The following is a 16,142-nucleotide window of genomic DNA, read 5'->3' on the forward strand; positions in this document are numbered from 1 at the left end:
TTTAAACTATGGCTTGATAACCAACCTTCCAATATAGCAGAGATGTTGTAGGATTAATAGAGGTTGTGGTAGAAGCAATTCCTTACCTGTATCTGATATTTCACTAGTGAAAACTTTTGATTCTCGTAATCGACTTTCTGGCACAGGACTCACTATAAACCGTCTTCCGGCAGAATGAACAACTTGCGTTAAAGAACTGGTAGGAACGCCTGGTTAAAAAGAAACAAACCACTTAATTGCATTATTTATATATTGTCACCAACATGAGGCTTCATTATTAGTATACAACTTCTTAGGTCAAAGGTAAGAGCAAACATGGAAAGAAAAGAAATTCACCTATTTGCTGTGGCATGGAAGACGCAGGAATTGGTTGTTTGAACTCTCCTTCCAACTTCTACAACAAACAAAAGTGATCAAATTCATTCTCAAACACAATCTTAGAGATTGGGCAAAGCCAATGGCCACATGCAGAGAGAACAAAAATGTCTGATAATCTTAGTCACAGATGTAATGTGGTATTACTGAACACTGTGCGTGGCAGATTTAACACCACAGCATTATTTTGAATAAACAAAGCTTCTTATTTATAGGAATGGTGAACCTACTTGAGAACCTGCAAAGCCATAGTCATCCTTTCCCTGCAGACTCTCCAATCCCTGGTCACCCTCTGGTTCCACACTGACATCCTCACTGAGCATTTCATCAGCTTTTTCAATAATTTCTCGTACTTGATCCACAAATGACTCTCTCTCCATTGCTAGAATAAAGTCATTGTTCACCTGCAGAAGAAATGTGATGTCAGTCTGATTACTAGAGTGTTACACATGTTTTAGGTCATTCCAGTTGCCTTTTGTCCTACCCACATTCCACCTGTATCACTATTTATTTGCTATGTAAGTTAGTCCTTCAATACCTAGAGTTAGACATGTCCTAGACAAAAATATCTCTAAATCACACGGTTGGTGTACTAATTATATTCATGTTGAAATAAATATATAACTGTCAAAATAGATTATAAAATACCGCACATTTTCTTAGGGCAGTGGATATGAAAAAGTACTAAAGCAAAATCTGGAGCTCCAAATGCAGACATACCATAATTGTTGCTATCTCCTCAGGATTGTCACCATCTAAGTCGAATTTGAATGTAACCATTTTCCTATTATGAGTCTCTAACTGACATTCTACTACCCGGTCTCCTTTATTTGAAACCTAAAAAAAAAAAAAAAAAGAAAAGAAAAGAAAAGGTACTTAGTATTGCAGAAGCCATATTCAATGCTGCTACTGAATTTGAGAAAGGAATGTGGATTATCACTTCAACTTAAGCCTGATGTTATCACTATTCCTTGAAGACCTGTTGGTACTTTACCTCTTAAACTGGCAGCAAGAAAACATTAAGAAAATATCAGCCCTTGTGCTACTTCCTCATCTTCCACTGAAGGGTCTGAAAGGAATGTAAAGTCTCTATTCTACAAATTAAAACTTTTTCTAAAAAGTAAATAATGCCTTACTATAAAAATATGGAATTTAACAGTTACTGGGTGATTAGAAAATTCCAATCTTTCATCAATACACCTGAGCCATAGAAATATTTAAATGATATTAAGTAAATGTATAAAACCCATAAATTGGTAATACTTACATTCAAAATTCTTAATTTTGGACGTGAAGTCTTTTCATGACGAGAGCGACTTCTTACAGATTTTCGATAATGCCGTTTTGTAGTTCTCCCTTCATGCCTTCCACTGGATGATGGGACATTCTCATTGCCATCACTCATTCCCGAAGCAACATCTGAATGTGCACTTTGAAAAAAGAAAAAGAGTTCAGTGCTTGAAGGTTTAATATTTTGAAGTTTTAGATGATCCTACCTACCAGTCAAGAAAGGAAAATTTTACTTTTACATACCTGTCTATAGAAGAGACCAAAGTGGTAGGCTGTGCCTGTGCCACTGGCACTGGCTCTGGAGGAGCAACTTGAGAGACTCCCTGAGTACTCTGTAAATAGAAAGAATAATACATATCTTGGCAGTAATACATTTTATTTATTATTCATCATCTCCAATAAGCTACTCTTTTTTTTTCCCCGTCTAAGTCCTAAAAGCACTAAATTTACTAGTAATTCTCAGTATTCAGCATCTAGAGACAGTGGTCTTAAAATTCCAAAGGAGGTTTCTAGAGCTAAGTCTGTGTTGTAGACTGCATGGTGGGACATCAGCCGACATAGCTGCTAGGTAGTGAGAAAGTAACTTGCATGCAGCCAGCATCTTCCTAGAGGTGTGCAACAGGGCAGGCAGAGCGAAGTGCAAAGATGATTCAGATCTCTCTCCTAGCAGGGCAAAAATGATTACTGGGAGCACAGCAGGATAAGATCCTTTTATGACTGCCAATGGCAAGAATTTGTGAAAGGATAAGAATAATGGCTAAAGTACTAGCTAGAGAAGTGAAGTGCTAATAGGGTTAATCTTCTCCAAGGCACACTCACTTCCCAACAGAACAGCCAGTGGCAACAAGGCCCCCACATTGGCATTTCATTCTGCTGGAAGAAAAAGTGATTTAGAAGTTAGTTTGAAAATAGTCTCCAAATGAGCTCTAAAACAGGGGCACCTGTTTCTTCTTTGTCATTTTTATCCCATGTGTTTTTATGTTTTATATATAAACATGCAGTAATTCCATTTACCTCCAGAGCTGCTTGCTGGGAGGATGTAGTGGGGGCTAAACTCACTGCTGGCTGGGACACTTGAACCTGTCCTCCTATACTGCCCACAGGAACCAAAAGGTTTGATTCCACAAAAGGCTGCACCACTGTAGGAAAGTAACCTGGTGTAGCCAGTGCTTCTGTAGGCATGGGAGGGGATAGGACTGTAGAAGGGATGCAAATAGAAGCCACGCTGGAAGAGGGAGCAATATTTGAATCTCCTGGGTATTGTGGTGGCAGTCGAGGTGGAAAACCCTGTGACAGAAATGAGGAAGGTGAGTTAGTGCAGGTTGGGTCATCAAATTAGCAAAACAGTAAGACATGCATAAAAAACCCAACAAACAAACCAAACAAACAAAACACCAAAAACAAAACAAAACAAAAAAACCCCAACAAAAAAAGAAAGCACATAGCAAAGAAGAATAGTAGTAGCCCACTCTCTTTCTAATAATTTAAAGAAGATGTAAAGATGATTCTTGAAATGGTAGACTGGTTTCAATTTAGGGGACAGGACTCTACAACTATAAATTGCTGGGTTTTCTCCTCCTGGAGATTAAATAGGAGGAATAAACATAATTCCTTTTAGAAAAATATCAACTTTTAGCTAATCTTAAGTGGGAGAATGCAAAAACTCTTCAAGTTATCAATCATTCTAGTCATAGCATGACAGGACAATCTGAAGATTTTTATTGGTATCAACCATGTTGGTTACTCTAGCCTATTAAAAAAAAAAAAAAAAGAGTAACCTGATATCTAGCATTCAGTCAGCTTACATCAAATAGAACAGAACCATCTTTCTCCTAAGAAGTGTCTTGAGAAAAATGGAAATGAATTATCAGATCTCATTACCCTACCTTTTCTCTGAATTTTACTATATTAGCTTCTCTGGTTGAGATCAGCTACACTTTGTTATTGCTAGTTATTCTGATATTCAGCTATTAGGTTTTCAAGTCCTTGATGGTTTACTAGTAGAACCAAACCCTCTGGTGCCCTCCTTTTGGCTAGCCAACACAATACCTGGTACAGAACATCTCCAGAGGGAAGTGGAACCTCAGCAGCTTGTCCAAGGTTAGCTGGTATTCCCATGGACTGAACTGCTGGTTGCAGAAGTTGTGGGTGAACCTGACTTGGCAGCTGAGTCACAGGCTGCAGAAGGGTTGGAAGCTGACTAGGAACCACAGTTGGTCCCCCTGGAATCCCGGCTGCTGTAGCAGATGAAGCCAAGGTGAGCAGAGGCTGATTAACGCCAGCTGCCATTGTAACGGGAAGGGATGAGAAACCTGTCTGAGCCGCAGACACAAGAGGAGTTGATATGGGAATTTGAGAGACGGGATACTGAGGGAGTAAGGAAGTAGAGAGTGGCTGTCCCAAAGGGAGGAAATGAGCACCAGAGTGGACTGGAACAACTGAGGGTTGTGTCGCAACTGGGATCTGAGGTTCGCCTTGGATAGTTGGTACTGGCTGGGAAACTGGAAGCTGGGAAGGTAAAGAAAAACAAAACAGACAGACTTTAAAAAAAAAAAAAAAAAAAAAAGCAAGGCTGCCAAAAGCAAGATTTATGAATTAGCCAAAAAGAAGGAAAAAACTCCCAAACCCCCGCATACATTAGTGTAAGTTAATGTGAAACACAAGAATAGGGAAAGGATAATAGGAGACAAAGAGACTGACAGACTGTCTGTTTCAGATCTTCTGTTGTAGAAAATTTTGTTCATGCTTCATCATTTAACAATAAAAAGAGGACACTTCCATAGGCAAAGCCTGTTCTGTCTTTTTACAGCTTTATTTAGATGTATTTCACGTACCCTAATCCTTTGTCATGTTTGTTGTCACTAAATGTATGACTGCTATTATAGTAGTTACTGGAATTAAAATGAATTCCTTCTCCCTGGAAGTAGATTCCAATTCATGTCACTTCTACAATTCTAAAGTCTAATATTGGCCTAAGAAAGTAGGTATGTAAGTACCATATTTCACTGATTCTAGGATGCAATCATCCCTTTCTACCATCTGGTCATTTTAAACATTTGTGAAACTGAGACACAGTTTGTAATTAATGGTGTGTCAGTACTTGGTTACATAAAATAATGGTGCATTTTATAATTTCAGTTATCTGTCTGAAATACGACAGAAACAATACACTGGCCAAAATACAAGGACAAGCCCTAGTGTTAAAGTTAAAAAAAGGTCATTCAGTAAAATATACCTTCCAAAGTGATTAGAAAGATGACTTAAAACAAACACAATTCCATATAAGGGGTTTTTATAACTTACTGTCAGTAGGCAACAGAGGAGGAAACAATGTATAAATGTACATGAAAAATATAGCACAGCTGTAAACCTAGAATATTAGGTATAGTTGACACAATTCTACAAATGTCCAGGTTCAGCTACCAAAGCAGTTATTTAACCCACCACGATTCAAATACCTGTCAAACGGGCTTTATACTAATAAACCTAAAAGTTAAACATTTTTGGATTGTGAATGCTGTCAATATGTACCTATTTACAGTAACCAATACATGTGCACAAAAGGAACAACTGTTAATTTATTTCTGTGGTGAAAATAACCAACTTCAGTATTTCACCATTAGAAAAGATGGAAACCTATCCATGAGAGAGTTATACGGAGATTCTTTGTTAGCGTCTATTTAGGAATTGAGAGTTTACCTGTTTTCCAGCTGATACTTGAGGCAAGACCTGTGGAGCTTGAGACTGACTGACTGGTTGTGTAGTAGCGGCCTCACTGGAGGCTGATGTCTGTGGAAGTGAATACTGCACTGTCTGTTGAGGAGGGGCTGTCTGCTGTACTCCCTGCTGCTGAAAATAAAATAGAATTATTCAGTTTTATTTCAACTCATTAACAGCCTGGCTCTAAGGAAATATGTTTGCCTAAGGTCTTCTGCATGTGTATATGACAATATTAGTAATAAAGACATGCATAAATCCAAATTCAACAATTCCCTTTTACATTTCTCTTTTTCCTCTGCTATTCTTTCTTTGTGATGGTACAACCAAGAGCAATTAACCAATGTTTCAAAATCGGAGTCACCACTGGTTCTTCACCTATCATCCCTCTTACTCCAATAGTAAGTCATTCACAAAGATCTTTAGATAGCGTATCCAAAGATCCTGTCTCCTTCAACCACTGCTCCCCATTTTTTATCCTCTTTCTTGGTATCACCTCTTACAATTTGGTCCTATATTAAACAAATCCAATCTCCTATTTTAATCTTTCTCTTACTGTATTTTATCAACTGTGTAACTAATTTGAAGAACGGTTCGGATTACAGCCACAAAATATTGAGAAAAGCATTGAATGTGGAATTTTAGCTTTACCATTTACTAGCTGTAACACCTGAGAGACTGTTCATTTTACCGCCAAGAAGATATTTCTTTCTTTAAAAAGGACATGATCACTCGACTCAACGTAGGGAAAAGGGAGTAAGTGACATTTAGGAATCAACCATGTGCTAGACATTCTGGTATAATACACTTAACACATGGCACATAATTGTAAATTTTGTAATAAATTAATGGCTCTCTCTAGCCCAGCAAAAATCTGAACTTCATAGCTGACTTTCAAGACTCTCTAATACTTGTAAGTAATTTAAAATTGTTGTTAACGGAGCACCTGGGTGGCTCAGTGGGTTAAAGCCTCTGCCTTTGGCTCAGGTCATGATCCCAGGGTCCTTGCTCAGCAGGGAGCCTGCTTCCTCCTCTCTCTCTGCCTGCCTCTCTGACTACTTGTAATCTCTGTCAAATAAATAAACAAAATCTTAAAAAAAAAAAAAAAATGAAATACCCTAGCCCCATATCTCAGAGGCAACCACTATTAGTGGTTTGGTCATCTCCTTTATGAATTTTTTTTCTGTAGGTAAGTGGTCATTTCTTTAAAAAAGCTTTTATTTTATTTGACAGAGAAGGAGAGTGTATGCACACAAGCAGGGGGAATGGCAGGCAGAGGGAGAGGTAGAAGCAGGCTCCCCACTGAGCAAGGACCCTGGGATCATGACCAGAGCTGGTGAGATGCTTAACCTACTAAGCCACTCACACACTGCTATAAGTGGTCATTTACACACAATGACATATTTGTTTTTTGAAACAAAAGCATGCCCACTCTATAAATGTTGTTCTCTAATGTGCTATTTTCATTTAATTTATCAATGGCATCAATATCCTAATAATGAACATTTTGGTAGTTTTTTTTGGGGGGGGGGCCACTTAAAATAATGCTACAACCAGTATCTCTTTTTTTTTTTTTTTTTTTTTTAAAGATTTTATTTATTTACTTGACCGAGATGGAGACAGAGAGAGAGCACAGCAAGGGGAGTGGCAGGCAGAGGGAGAGGGAGAAGCAGACTCACTGATAATCAGGGAGCCCGATGAGGGGCTTGATCCCAGGACCCTGTGATAATGACCTGAGCCAAAGGCAGACGCTTATTGACTGAACCACCCAGGTGCCCCTTGGCTTTTAGTTTAAAAGTTTTATTCTGTCAGATACTGTCTATAAACATTTCCAACAATATATACTATTTTAAGGTCCTTACAGGCACATGTGTTTTCACATTTTATTTTATTCCATTAACATTTTTTTGGGCTATTGTTCAAAATAAAGGACAGTGAAAGCCTGTAATATGGAAGTATGATAAAGGTTCAAATATATGTTGACTCCCTTCTCTATTAAGGGAAAGAGGGAAATTTGAGGAAAAAATTCCCACCTTATACACAGGCATATGATTACCTCTCTCCCCCCTATTAATGCAGAACCAATATATACATTCACTTATTTACATTCGAGCTAAACTGAACTAAAACATCTGTTTCTGTTTACTTTGTGCTCTTTACCCCCTCCTTCCCTTTGGTCTAGAATATTGTTTAGTCTTAGCATTTGAGTATAACTTAGAGTCCAGTTTAAATGCTATCTCTTTCATAAAGCCTTCCTTAACCCCCTCTCCCTGCTTGAAAGTGATGTAATTTCTCTCCTTTAATGGCGTAACTGGGAAGTAGTTAACTGGTGGGTTGTGCAGTTAGGCAACTTGGATTTAAATTCTGTTTCCACCTCTTATAAGTTGTATAAGCTTGGATAAATTATTCATCTTTTCCAGATCTTATCTCAGCCTTCCCATCTGTGCAATGAAAATAGTAACAGTATACTTACAGGGTTCATATAAAAATTAAATACAAATACAGGGAAAGAGTTTTGCACATTGAATATAATCTTATCTACTATGCTTACTTGTTTTGTAGTTGACAGATATGTTTACTTGATTATTTAGGCTCCTTTGAAAGTAGTCACATCTTATTAGTCCATCTTGATAGACCCCCTCAGTGCCTATCTAGCACATGGTCTTTGGCAGCATGAACTCAATTAGGAAAAAATCTATATAGTTAGTGGTGTGTGTGTGTATGTATATGTTTGTATGTGTGTGTAAACGGTCAAGAAAGAACAGTTTTATAGACATACACCATCACTCTGTGCTTAAAATAAGAGTGAGAGGCATGTATGCCAATTTTATTTTAGAGTATTTAGGGAGAAGTGGCACCTCTGAGTAGGCCAGGAGAATATAGTGGTCTTTTGTGCACAATCCTACTGGCTAATATTCAGCACTTCAGCCAAACAGGTATTGTTGCACACAACAATTCAGAATCATGTTTTTTAACCTGTCCCATGAAACCAGTTCAAACAGCCTATAAGGACTATATAGTATATGCTGGACAAGGAAGGGTACTTGATGAAAAAAAATGTTCATGAGCATTAGTTGAACAGAAAGTTAAATACCTGAAGACTCTACATGGTCCTTTGGAAGAAATTATTAAGCAGGCTGGGTTATGGCCTATATGGTGTATAGCAAAGAAATACTAAGTGTTCTAGTAGGAGGGAGTTACTTTTTGGTACCTCATTAATATACAGCATAGCACTAGAAAGGACTCTTGCTAAAAACATGAGAAAAGCAATCCCCTGGGTGGCTCAGTTGGTTGAGCGACAGCCCTCAGCTCAGGTCATGATCCTGGGGTCTCTGGATCAAGTCTCGCATCAGGCTCCCCGCACAGCAGGGGGTCTGCTTCTCCCTCTGACCTTCCCCCTCTCATGCTTACTCTCTCTCATTCTGTCTCAAATAAATAAATAAAATCTTTAAAAAAAAAAAAAAAAGCAATCCCTTATTGGTTACATTCCAGAAACCCATGAAAGAAAGTAAATTTTAGCTAAGTACATTTCTTTCCTCACTCTAATAAAACTAGAGATATGGTTTTTTAAGATGGGGCTGAAAACTGACAGTTGGTAAAGTGAAACTCATCTCTAAAAATAAATTCCACTTGGGGTGCCTGGGTGGCCCAGTTGGTTAAACATCTACCTTCAGCTCAGGTCATGATCCCAGGGTCCTAGAACAGAGCTCCAAGTTGGGCCTCTCTGCTCAGTGGGGAGTCTGCTTCTCCCTCTCCCTCTGCCTGCCCCTCTGCCTGCTTATGCTCACTCCTAAATAAATAAATTAATCTTTAAAAACAAAACAAAACTCCACCCATATAGTACAAAGGGCTTACAACCTTTAAAAAAAACCACATGAAATCCCAGTAGCTTCTTAAGCACCTCTGCAGAATCAAAAGTCCCTGTAGAACTTTAATACAGAAAAAACTTACTATTTTAGAAATACTGAATTCTGACTTGTAGTTTTTAGTTCTATCCCACTTACTGGCTAAGTAATCTTGAAAAAGTCAAGTATTCTAGACTGCATACATTTACGTAAATTGAGGGCTCAGTTTTATGATTCTACTCAACTTAAATACCATCCTATATTTAAAATAATTCATAAAATAAAGCTACCTTAAAAAAGCATCACTGACACATAAATTTTGTATTACAGCAATAGCCATATTTAGTTACATTTTTTCCCCAGAAGAGTCAACTAATTCTTTTAACCTGTTATCTATGGAATTGCCCTCCTTTACTGCCACACTGCCCACCTTTACCCCCACATATTTTTCTTACCAATCAACTAATATCTTCATTTGCTAATAAGTATACACATACATGCCCACATATAAAATATATAAGAAATTCCTTTGAAAAAAGGAAAAAACAGAGTACACACTTAAATTTGCTCAGCTTTTTAGTGTTGGGTGTGTCCACAGATAAACAAACAAGGACAGTGGCAGTGTTTCTGTCCTCAAACACCTTTATGTAACTTTTAATCCGTAAATTCATTTTTTTCAAGTTGGCTTGATGTCTACCATTGGGGTTTAATGCAGGGCTTGAACTCATGACCCTGAGATCAAGACCTAAGCTGTGAAAAGAGTCAGACATTTAACTGACTAAGCCACCCAAAGGCCCCTTAGTTTGTATTCTTTTTTTTTTTTTTTTTTAAAGATTTTATTCATTCATTTGACAGAGAGAGATCACAAGCAGGCAGAGAGAGAGGAGGAAGTAGGCTCCCTGCTGAGCAGAGAGCCGGATGCGGGGCTCGATCCCAGGACCCTGAGATCATGACCTGAGCCGAAGGCAGCGGCTTAACCCACTGAGCCACCCAGGCGCCCCTTAGTTTGTATTCTTATTAGGGATTACCAGTACAATTAAAATACAATTTGTTGGGTGCCTGGGTGGCTCAGTTGGTTAAGCAACTGCCTTCGGCTCAGGTCTTGATCCTGGAGTCCCAGGATCGAGTCCCACATCAGGCTCCAGCTCCACAGGGAGTCTGCTTCTCCCTCTGACCTTCTCTCCTCTCATGCTCTCTCTCACTCTCTCTCTCTCAAATAAATAAATAAAATCTTTCAAAAAAACCCCCACAATTTGTTAAGGTTGGGAAAAATATGACTACTCAAATTTAATTATATACAGATTCTGTTACTTGTCTGAAAGAGCAAGAGCAAGACAAAGCAAATTCTATGACAGGGCTGTTGGTCACCAAATAAATGTACATATAAGCAAACTAATCTTTTTTTAAAGATTTCATTTATTTGAGATAGAGCGAGAATGAGATAGAGAGAATGCACGAGGAGGGGGAGCAGCAGGCAGAGGGGGAAGCAGGTTCTCCACTGAGCAAGGAGCTTGATGTGGGGCTTGATCCCAGTACTCTGAGATCATGACCTGAGCTGAAGGCAGATGTTCAACTGAGTCACCCTGGTGCCCCAACCAAACTAGTCTTGGACAAGGAACATTTAATCTTAAACTAGTATCAAATGATTGTATGATCAAATGCTGGACTAGAAGGGGACTATTTTGTAATAAGAAAAGCTTTGTTTAACAAATTAATAGGAAGAGAAACCAATTTATGATTTGGTGGTTGGAAAAAACACTTCGTAGGAAACTATCAAGGAAATAGTCCATCAGGAGGTTTTTATGATACATGTAGTGGCTAACAATTAATAAATATTCAATAGTAACAAAAAAGCATTATTCCCATGCAGATAATTACTATTAACTAATATCAATAATAAACTACAGATGTTTAATTTTAGAATTAGTAGTTTTGCTGTTGAATACATCAGCACTGTACTAATTTTTTGAGCTCCTTGAACACTGGGGAATTATATTCCCCAAATCAAAAGTTCAAAAAATGTTTAAGAAGCTCCTAAAATAGCTGTTCAGTTTCTCTTCACATAAAATCTGATACCCCATACCACAAACTAGGAATAATTAAATAGGAATTTAGCATTACTAGAGTCAAACACAATGAAATGGCAAAATGCTCATAAAAGGATAAGTCACAAATATAAAAACAAAATTGATATTCTCTGGATTGTTAAATTGTTTAGAATCATCTATTTCAGAAGGCAGATGAATAATGTATCAGTTAACAATGATTCTTTTGAATTTTAATGCTGTGTCTAACTCAGCAGATAGTTTAAAAAGACATTAAACAACAGATTTTCTAAAATGTTACTGAACACAAGAAATGATATGTCTCTTGATTTTTCTTTCAAAATCATAGCAAGCCTTTATTTACATCAGGAATGTAATTCATGAAAAGATACTAAACAGTGTTTTGATTACAGATAATCCATAAAATGTAGCAATGAGTTGTTCTTACCTGCTGAGAATGTTGTATGGGTAGGGAAGATGGAACGCCTGTTAAGCTACTTGAGGATGGTTGACCCTGGCTTTGCCCCTGTGCCTGAAGGAAAAAGTGAATACAACAAATTAGCGAAGCCCTAATTAAGTATATAGAGAGGTCAGGCTTTTGCAATAAATATTTAAACTCCTGAGAGTTTGCTTGAGCAAAATAAAACATTAGCTTGATTAAGCTAATCAATCATCAGTATGGGAGAGACCGCTGGGGCATCTTTTATAAGAAAGGTTAGGGAAGGATTCTATCACAGAACATATTCTGATCCCATACGAAAACCACTGATGGTTAAAACCTAACCTACTACTGTTGTGCTCCAGCTATAATTTTATTTGACAAAATACTAAAATTCATAATAAAATTCTTACTGAAATATAATAATCAGGAAAACAGTAGTATGACTATTCATGTGAAAAAATTCCATATCTGAACAATTAAAGACAAAAGGGGATTTGACAGTGCTAATTTGGTTCCTTTTGCTACTTCTTGTAATGCCGAGGTAACTTCTACAAAAAATGCAAAAAAACCTGTTATCATCACTAACCTAGAGCAACGGCTGTCAAAACTAGAAGTGATTTTGCCTCCCAGGGATCATGTGGATGTCACAACTGAGGGAGGTGACTGCTACAGGCATCTAACGACTAGAAGCCAAGGATGCTGCTAAATAACCTACAATGAACAGAACAACCCACAACAAAGAATTATCCAACCTAAAATATTAGTAGTGATGAATGTGAGAAACCCTGATCTAGAAGGAGTCTAAGTCAAGATAAATGAGGTGAGAAATCCTATATTCACAGAATTTTATAAAGTAAGTTAAGGAAATGAAAAGGCCCACCTTTGGCATTCAATTTCAGTTTAGAGGGGTTTCTCTGAAGCTTACTTGGATCTGACACTCTACTGTGTCTTAACCACTACTAAGTATGCATTCTTCCTGCAGTAGGTTTGGAAATTAACCACCTGATATTTTGCTTTGGAATGTTTAAAGACAAACGGCTGGCAGTGCATTAGGATTTATAGTACAGGCTAACAACTGGTGCACTAATGTGAGTATACTCCATGCCCGCGCAGCATAATTTTCAAGTTTCTGGATCTTTTTGCTTCTTAGAACTATTCTAAATAACTGATACTTTATGCACACTTTTGGGGCTGTTTATGCCTCTTATGAGGGAAGAACACAGGAAGAAAGTATCAAGAACATACAATATTTTGTAAGAATGGAAAATCTAGAAGATCCAAATGATGCCTTGAATATATAATTGGAAGTCCGCTAGATTTTATAAGACTTATACATTTGATAAAATATATGGAATACATGAAATAGTTAATACTGATTCCACTTGTTGAATTCTATTACGTCCATTACTTTGTCTTTATGTGCAGGAGAGTACATACGCCCACATATATAAATAACAAATTAACTTGTTGAGGAAAGAATCAAGGCCTGAGATACCTGTTTCTTAGCTTACAACATATATCAGAAATTTGTAAAAACAAAAACCCCCACCCACATTAGATTGTAACTTTGTTGCTAAAAGTTAGAATCTGTCAATTTTATGGACTAACATTTTATTGGACATGTAATTTACAGTGACTTGTTCAAATAATGCCATTTTAAAAGGCATTTTCACTTGTTCCTAAATTCTTAAGATGTTTCCTTTCTGTTTTTTAACTAATGAAAATTTTGTCTATTCCACACTAATGAAAATTTTGACTATTCTTATTACTCTTAAAAAGAAATTTCCCTATTTTCCATTTTTTTTTTTTTTTGTTTTACAGAAAACAAAGTTATCCTTTCTTTTTTTAAAAAAAACCGGTCATGTTTGTCTCCAGGGAGAAAAAAATACTTCACATTAGCATTTATAAATAATCAATACTGAGTTAATTTTACATTACAGCCATTTACATTTTCACTACAAGTTGAAATTATTCTATGTACAAATAGATTTTTAACAAGTGACTAAAATTCTATTTTTTGTGTTCTCTTTCTCAAGGGTTTGCGCGTATTATAGGTAAATGAGGCAGCTTCTCTCTGTTTGTCCTTATATACAAGTAGTTTATAAACCCCCCAAAAGGAGAAACTCTACTAATAAAATTAAAAATAATCCTTATAAATGGAAAGGACGGACAGAAAACTTAAATGTAATGATGCATAGCAGGGTAGTTTAAAAGAATTGTGGAAGTTTTCCTATAACCTGTGGATGGAGTGCAGATCCTCCTGAAGAAAATGAGGCAGATAAAACCTGCTGAGATGTGGTTCCTTGGGGGAAACAGAAGAAAAGTGGGGATTCTTGGAACACTGTCTGAGGCAGACGGATAAAGGGTAACGAGACGTCAGAGCCAAAAGGTGCAGCTGCTCCCCCTGTAGGGGGAGGTGACTGAAAATCACTGGGGTCTGAAGAAGTAATTTGTGAGGAATCACTGGAATATTCTGGGCTTCCTATTGGCCAGTTCTGTCCCATAGGCTCTACCACAGAAACGGTCAATTCTGGGGCATGGTAATTACGCTGTTCTTCAGTCACTGGCTGTAGGCGACCATGCAATCCAACTGATTGAGGAGGTGGTTCTTCCTGATTCAAGTCCACTGCAACCTGTCGAGTTCGGTAAGCACGCTGAGGTAAAACTCCTCCTCCTTCTCCTGAAGAGGAGCTTGGAGTATGAACATGAAACTCAAATACACAATTGCTTCTGCTCTCATTGTTATGAGTTAATACAGCGGGTGCAGAATGAGGAACAAAGACAGGGTGAAATTTCAAACGTGTAGCATCTGTACTGATAGGTGCAGAAATACTAGAGAGGGGAGATCCTGGACTCAATCCAGAATCTAATCTTAAATTCTGAAGGTGTCCTACCAGGAAAGCCTGTCCAGATGGAAATTCAAAGACAGAACTTGAGGTAGGGCCCCCTTGTACTGGCTTCTGTTCAGGTATCTGTTTCATAGGACTTGACAGTACTGGTGAGTTGTATGGAATACCCTCATACTGTTCTGTCACCTGGGCCTGGTAAGCTAGATATACTGCTTCCTGAGGAATAAAATAGTGAGCTTCTTCTGGAAGTACTAGTCCAGGTCTATAGTCACCGTGAACTTGAGTTGATTCAAACATAGGATGGACCTGTATCTCACATGGCTCTCCAGTTACTCTACTGGCTGTAGTGCCCAACATAACTACAGCCTCTGGTGTCCAGTTAGTTGGGCTGCCACCAGGTGGAAGAAGATTTTGGCCAACAGTCCTCAGCAGGGGTTGGAAGTGGCGAGTTTGGGCTTCCAAGAAGGAGGTGCTCTTACGCCGCTGGGCGATGGCCACCTTCGGTGGACAGGTGGGAGGTGGTGAAAAAGAAACTGGACGTTCATGAATAGTTGGGAAAAATATCTGTGATTCTGGGTATGTTGGGGTCCCCCCACACGGATGCGCCATGGACTGAGGCTGTATCAACATGAATAAGACAAGTAATTCATACATTCATATGTGAAATTACAGTAGACATGCAAAACTGGGTAGCTCTGTGTAACCCTATGAAATGGTTACACCAAATTTATAATTAATAAATAACAATGCTTTTGGAAATTATGTGCATAGTAAAAATCCATTAAATACATCCAGGGTCAATAAAGTTATTCTGTGGGACTCTTGGCATCAGATAAGAGCTGCTTTTCCACAACATCCTCTCTCAGAGGAAATGGAAGAACTTTCTAAGTGTTTATTGTTTTTACCACCGATAAATATTCTTACTCTTAACACATAATGTAAAATTACATCAGTGGAAAAAGAGTTAAAATAGTAAGAGTTAAGGGAAGACAGTAAGACAATATAAGCCCAATATTTTAAAAAAGTAAGATACTTAAATTCAAGCTGCAATACAAAGTTTTCCTATACTCTGTGTTCTTGTTATCCAGTGCTGTGTTAGAGGCTCCAGTGTCATTTTCATCAATTAATCATATGCCTTCTAACTAGAAATCAAAACAGGTATTTTTGGTGGACAGCAAAAAACACAGTAATGTACTTTTCCCATCGATCCCAGACTAGATGCAGTTAATTTCACTACATGAAAAATGTTACAGATGCCAAATCACCGCATGTCCACTTTTCTGATCCTAGTTAAGGGTTGCGTAATTTGGTGTTCAAATCAAGTGAAAAGGATAATATAAATAACACGGACTTAACAGCACTTTTTATATACAGAGGCAGTTCTACACATAAGACTCTAAATTCAAAATCCTACCTTGCCAAATGCAAACAGTGTACTTTCATGGACTCTTTTTCAAAAGAGTAGATTGGTTTCATTCTTTTGTAGGAATGGTCCCTATCAAATTAGTAAAATAGCTTAACTGTTACTTCTTCACAACAGCTAAAAGAGGGCCTCTATTTTAAGCCAGAATGTTACATT

The 16,142-nt window shown here is 37.7% G+C and overlaps 1 protein-coding gene across 4 annotated transcripts in view; it reads right to left on the reverse strand.

The window, feature by feature from the left end:
* Positions 1–16,142, reverse strand: part of LOC111159801 (WNK lysine deficient protein kinase 1) — a 153,887-nt gene that overhangs the window by 23,277 nt on the left and 114,468 nt on the right. The window contains exons 9-18 of one of the 4 annotated variants that reach the window (XM_022522414.1): positions 11,721–11,804; positions 5,365–5,514; positions 3,715–4,173; positions 2,680–2,952; positions 1,909–1,997; positions 1,643–1,805; positions 1,096–1,212; positions 606–779; positions 337–394; positions 87–209 (exon numbers count right to left, since the gene is read on the reverse strand). In XM_022522414.1, coding sequence (XP_022378122.1) covers positions 87–209; positions 337–394; positions 606–779; positions 1,096–1,212; positions 1,643–1,805; positions 1,909–1,997; positions 2,680–2,952; positions 3,715–4,173; positions 5,365–5,514; positions 11,721–11,804 — 1,690 coding nt within the window. Of the gene's footprint in view, positions 1–86; positions 210–336; positions 395–605; positions 780–1,095; positions 1,213–1,642; positions 1,806–1,908; positions 1,998–2,679; positions 2,953–3,714; positions 4,174–5,364; positions 5,515–11,720; positions 11,805–13,951; positions 15,182–16,142 lie in introns of all 4 variants that reach the window. The other 3 variants (XM_022522413.1, XM_022522416.1, XM_022522415.1) reach the window with 3 other exon arrangements.

This window comes from Enhydra lutris, unplaced genomic scaffold, assembly GCF_002288905.1.
Source record: "Enhydra lutris kenyoni isolate GAN:26980312 unplaced genomic scaffold, ASM228890v2 scaffoldscaffold69, whole genome shotgun sequence".
In the NCBI taxonomy this organism is placed as follows: Eukaryota; Metazoa; Chordata; class Mammalia; order Carnivora; family Mustelidae; genus Enhydra; species Enhydra lutris.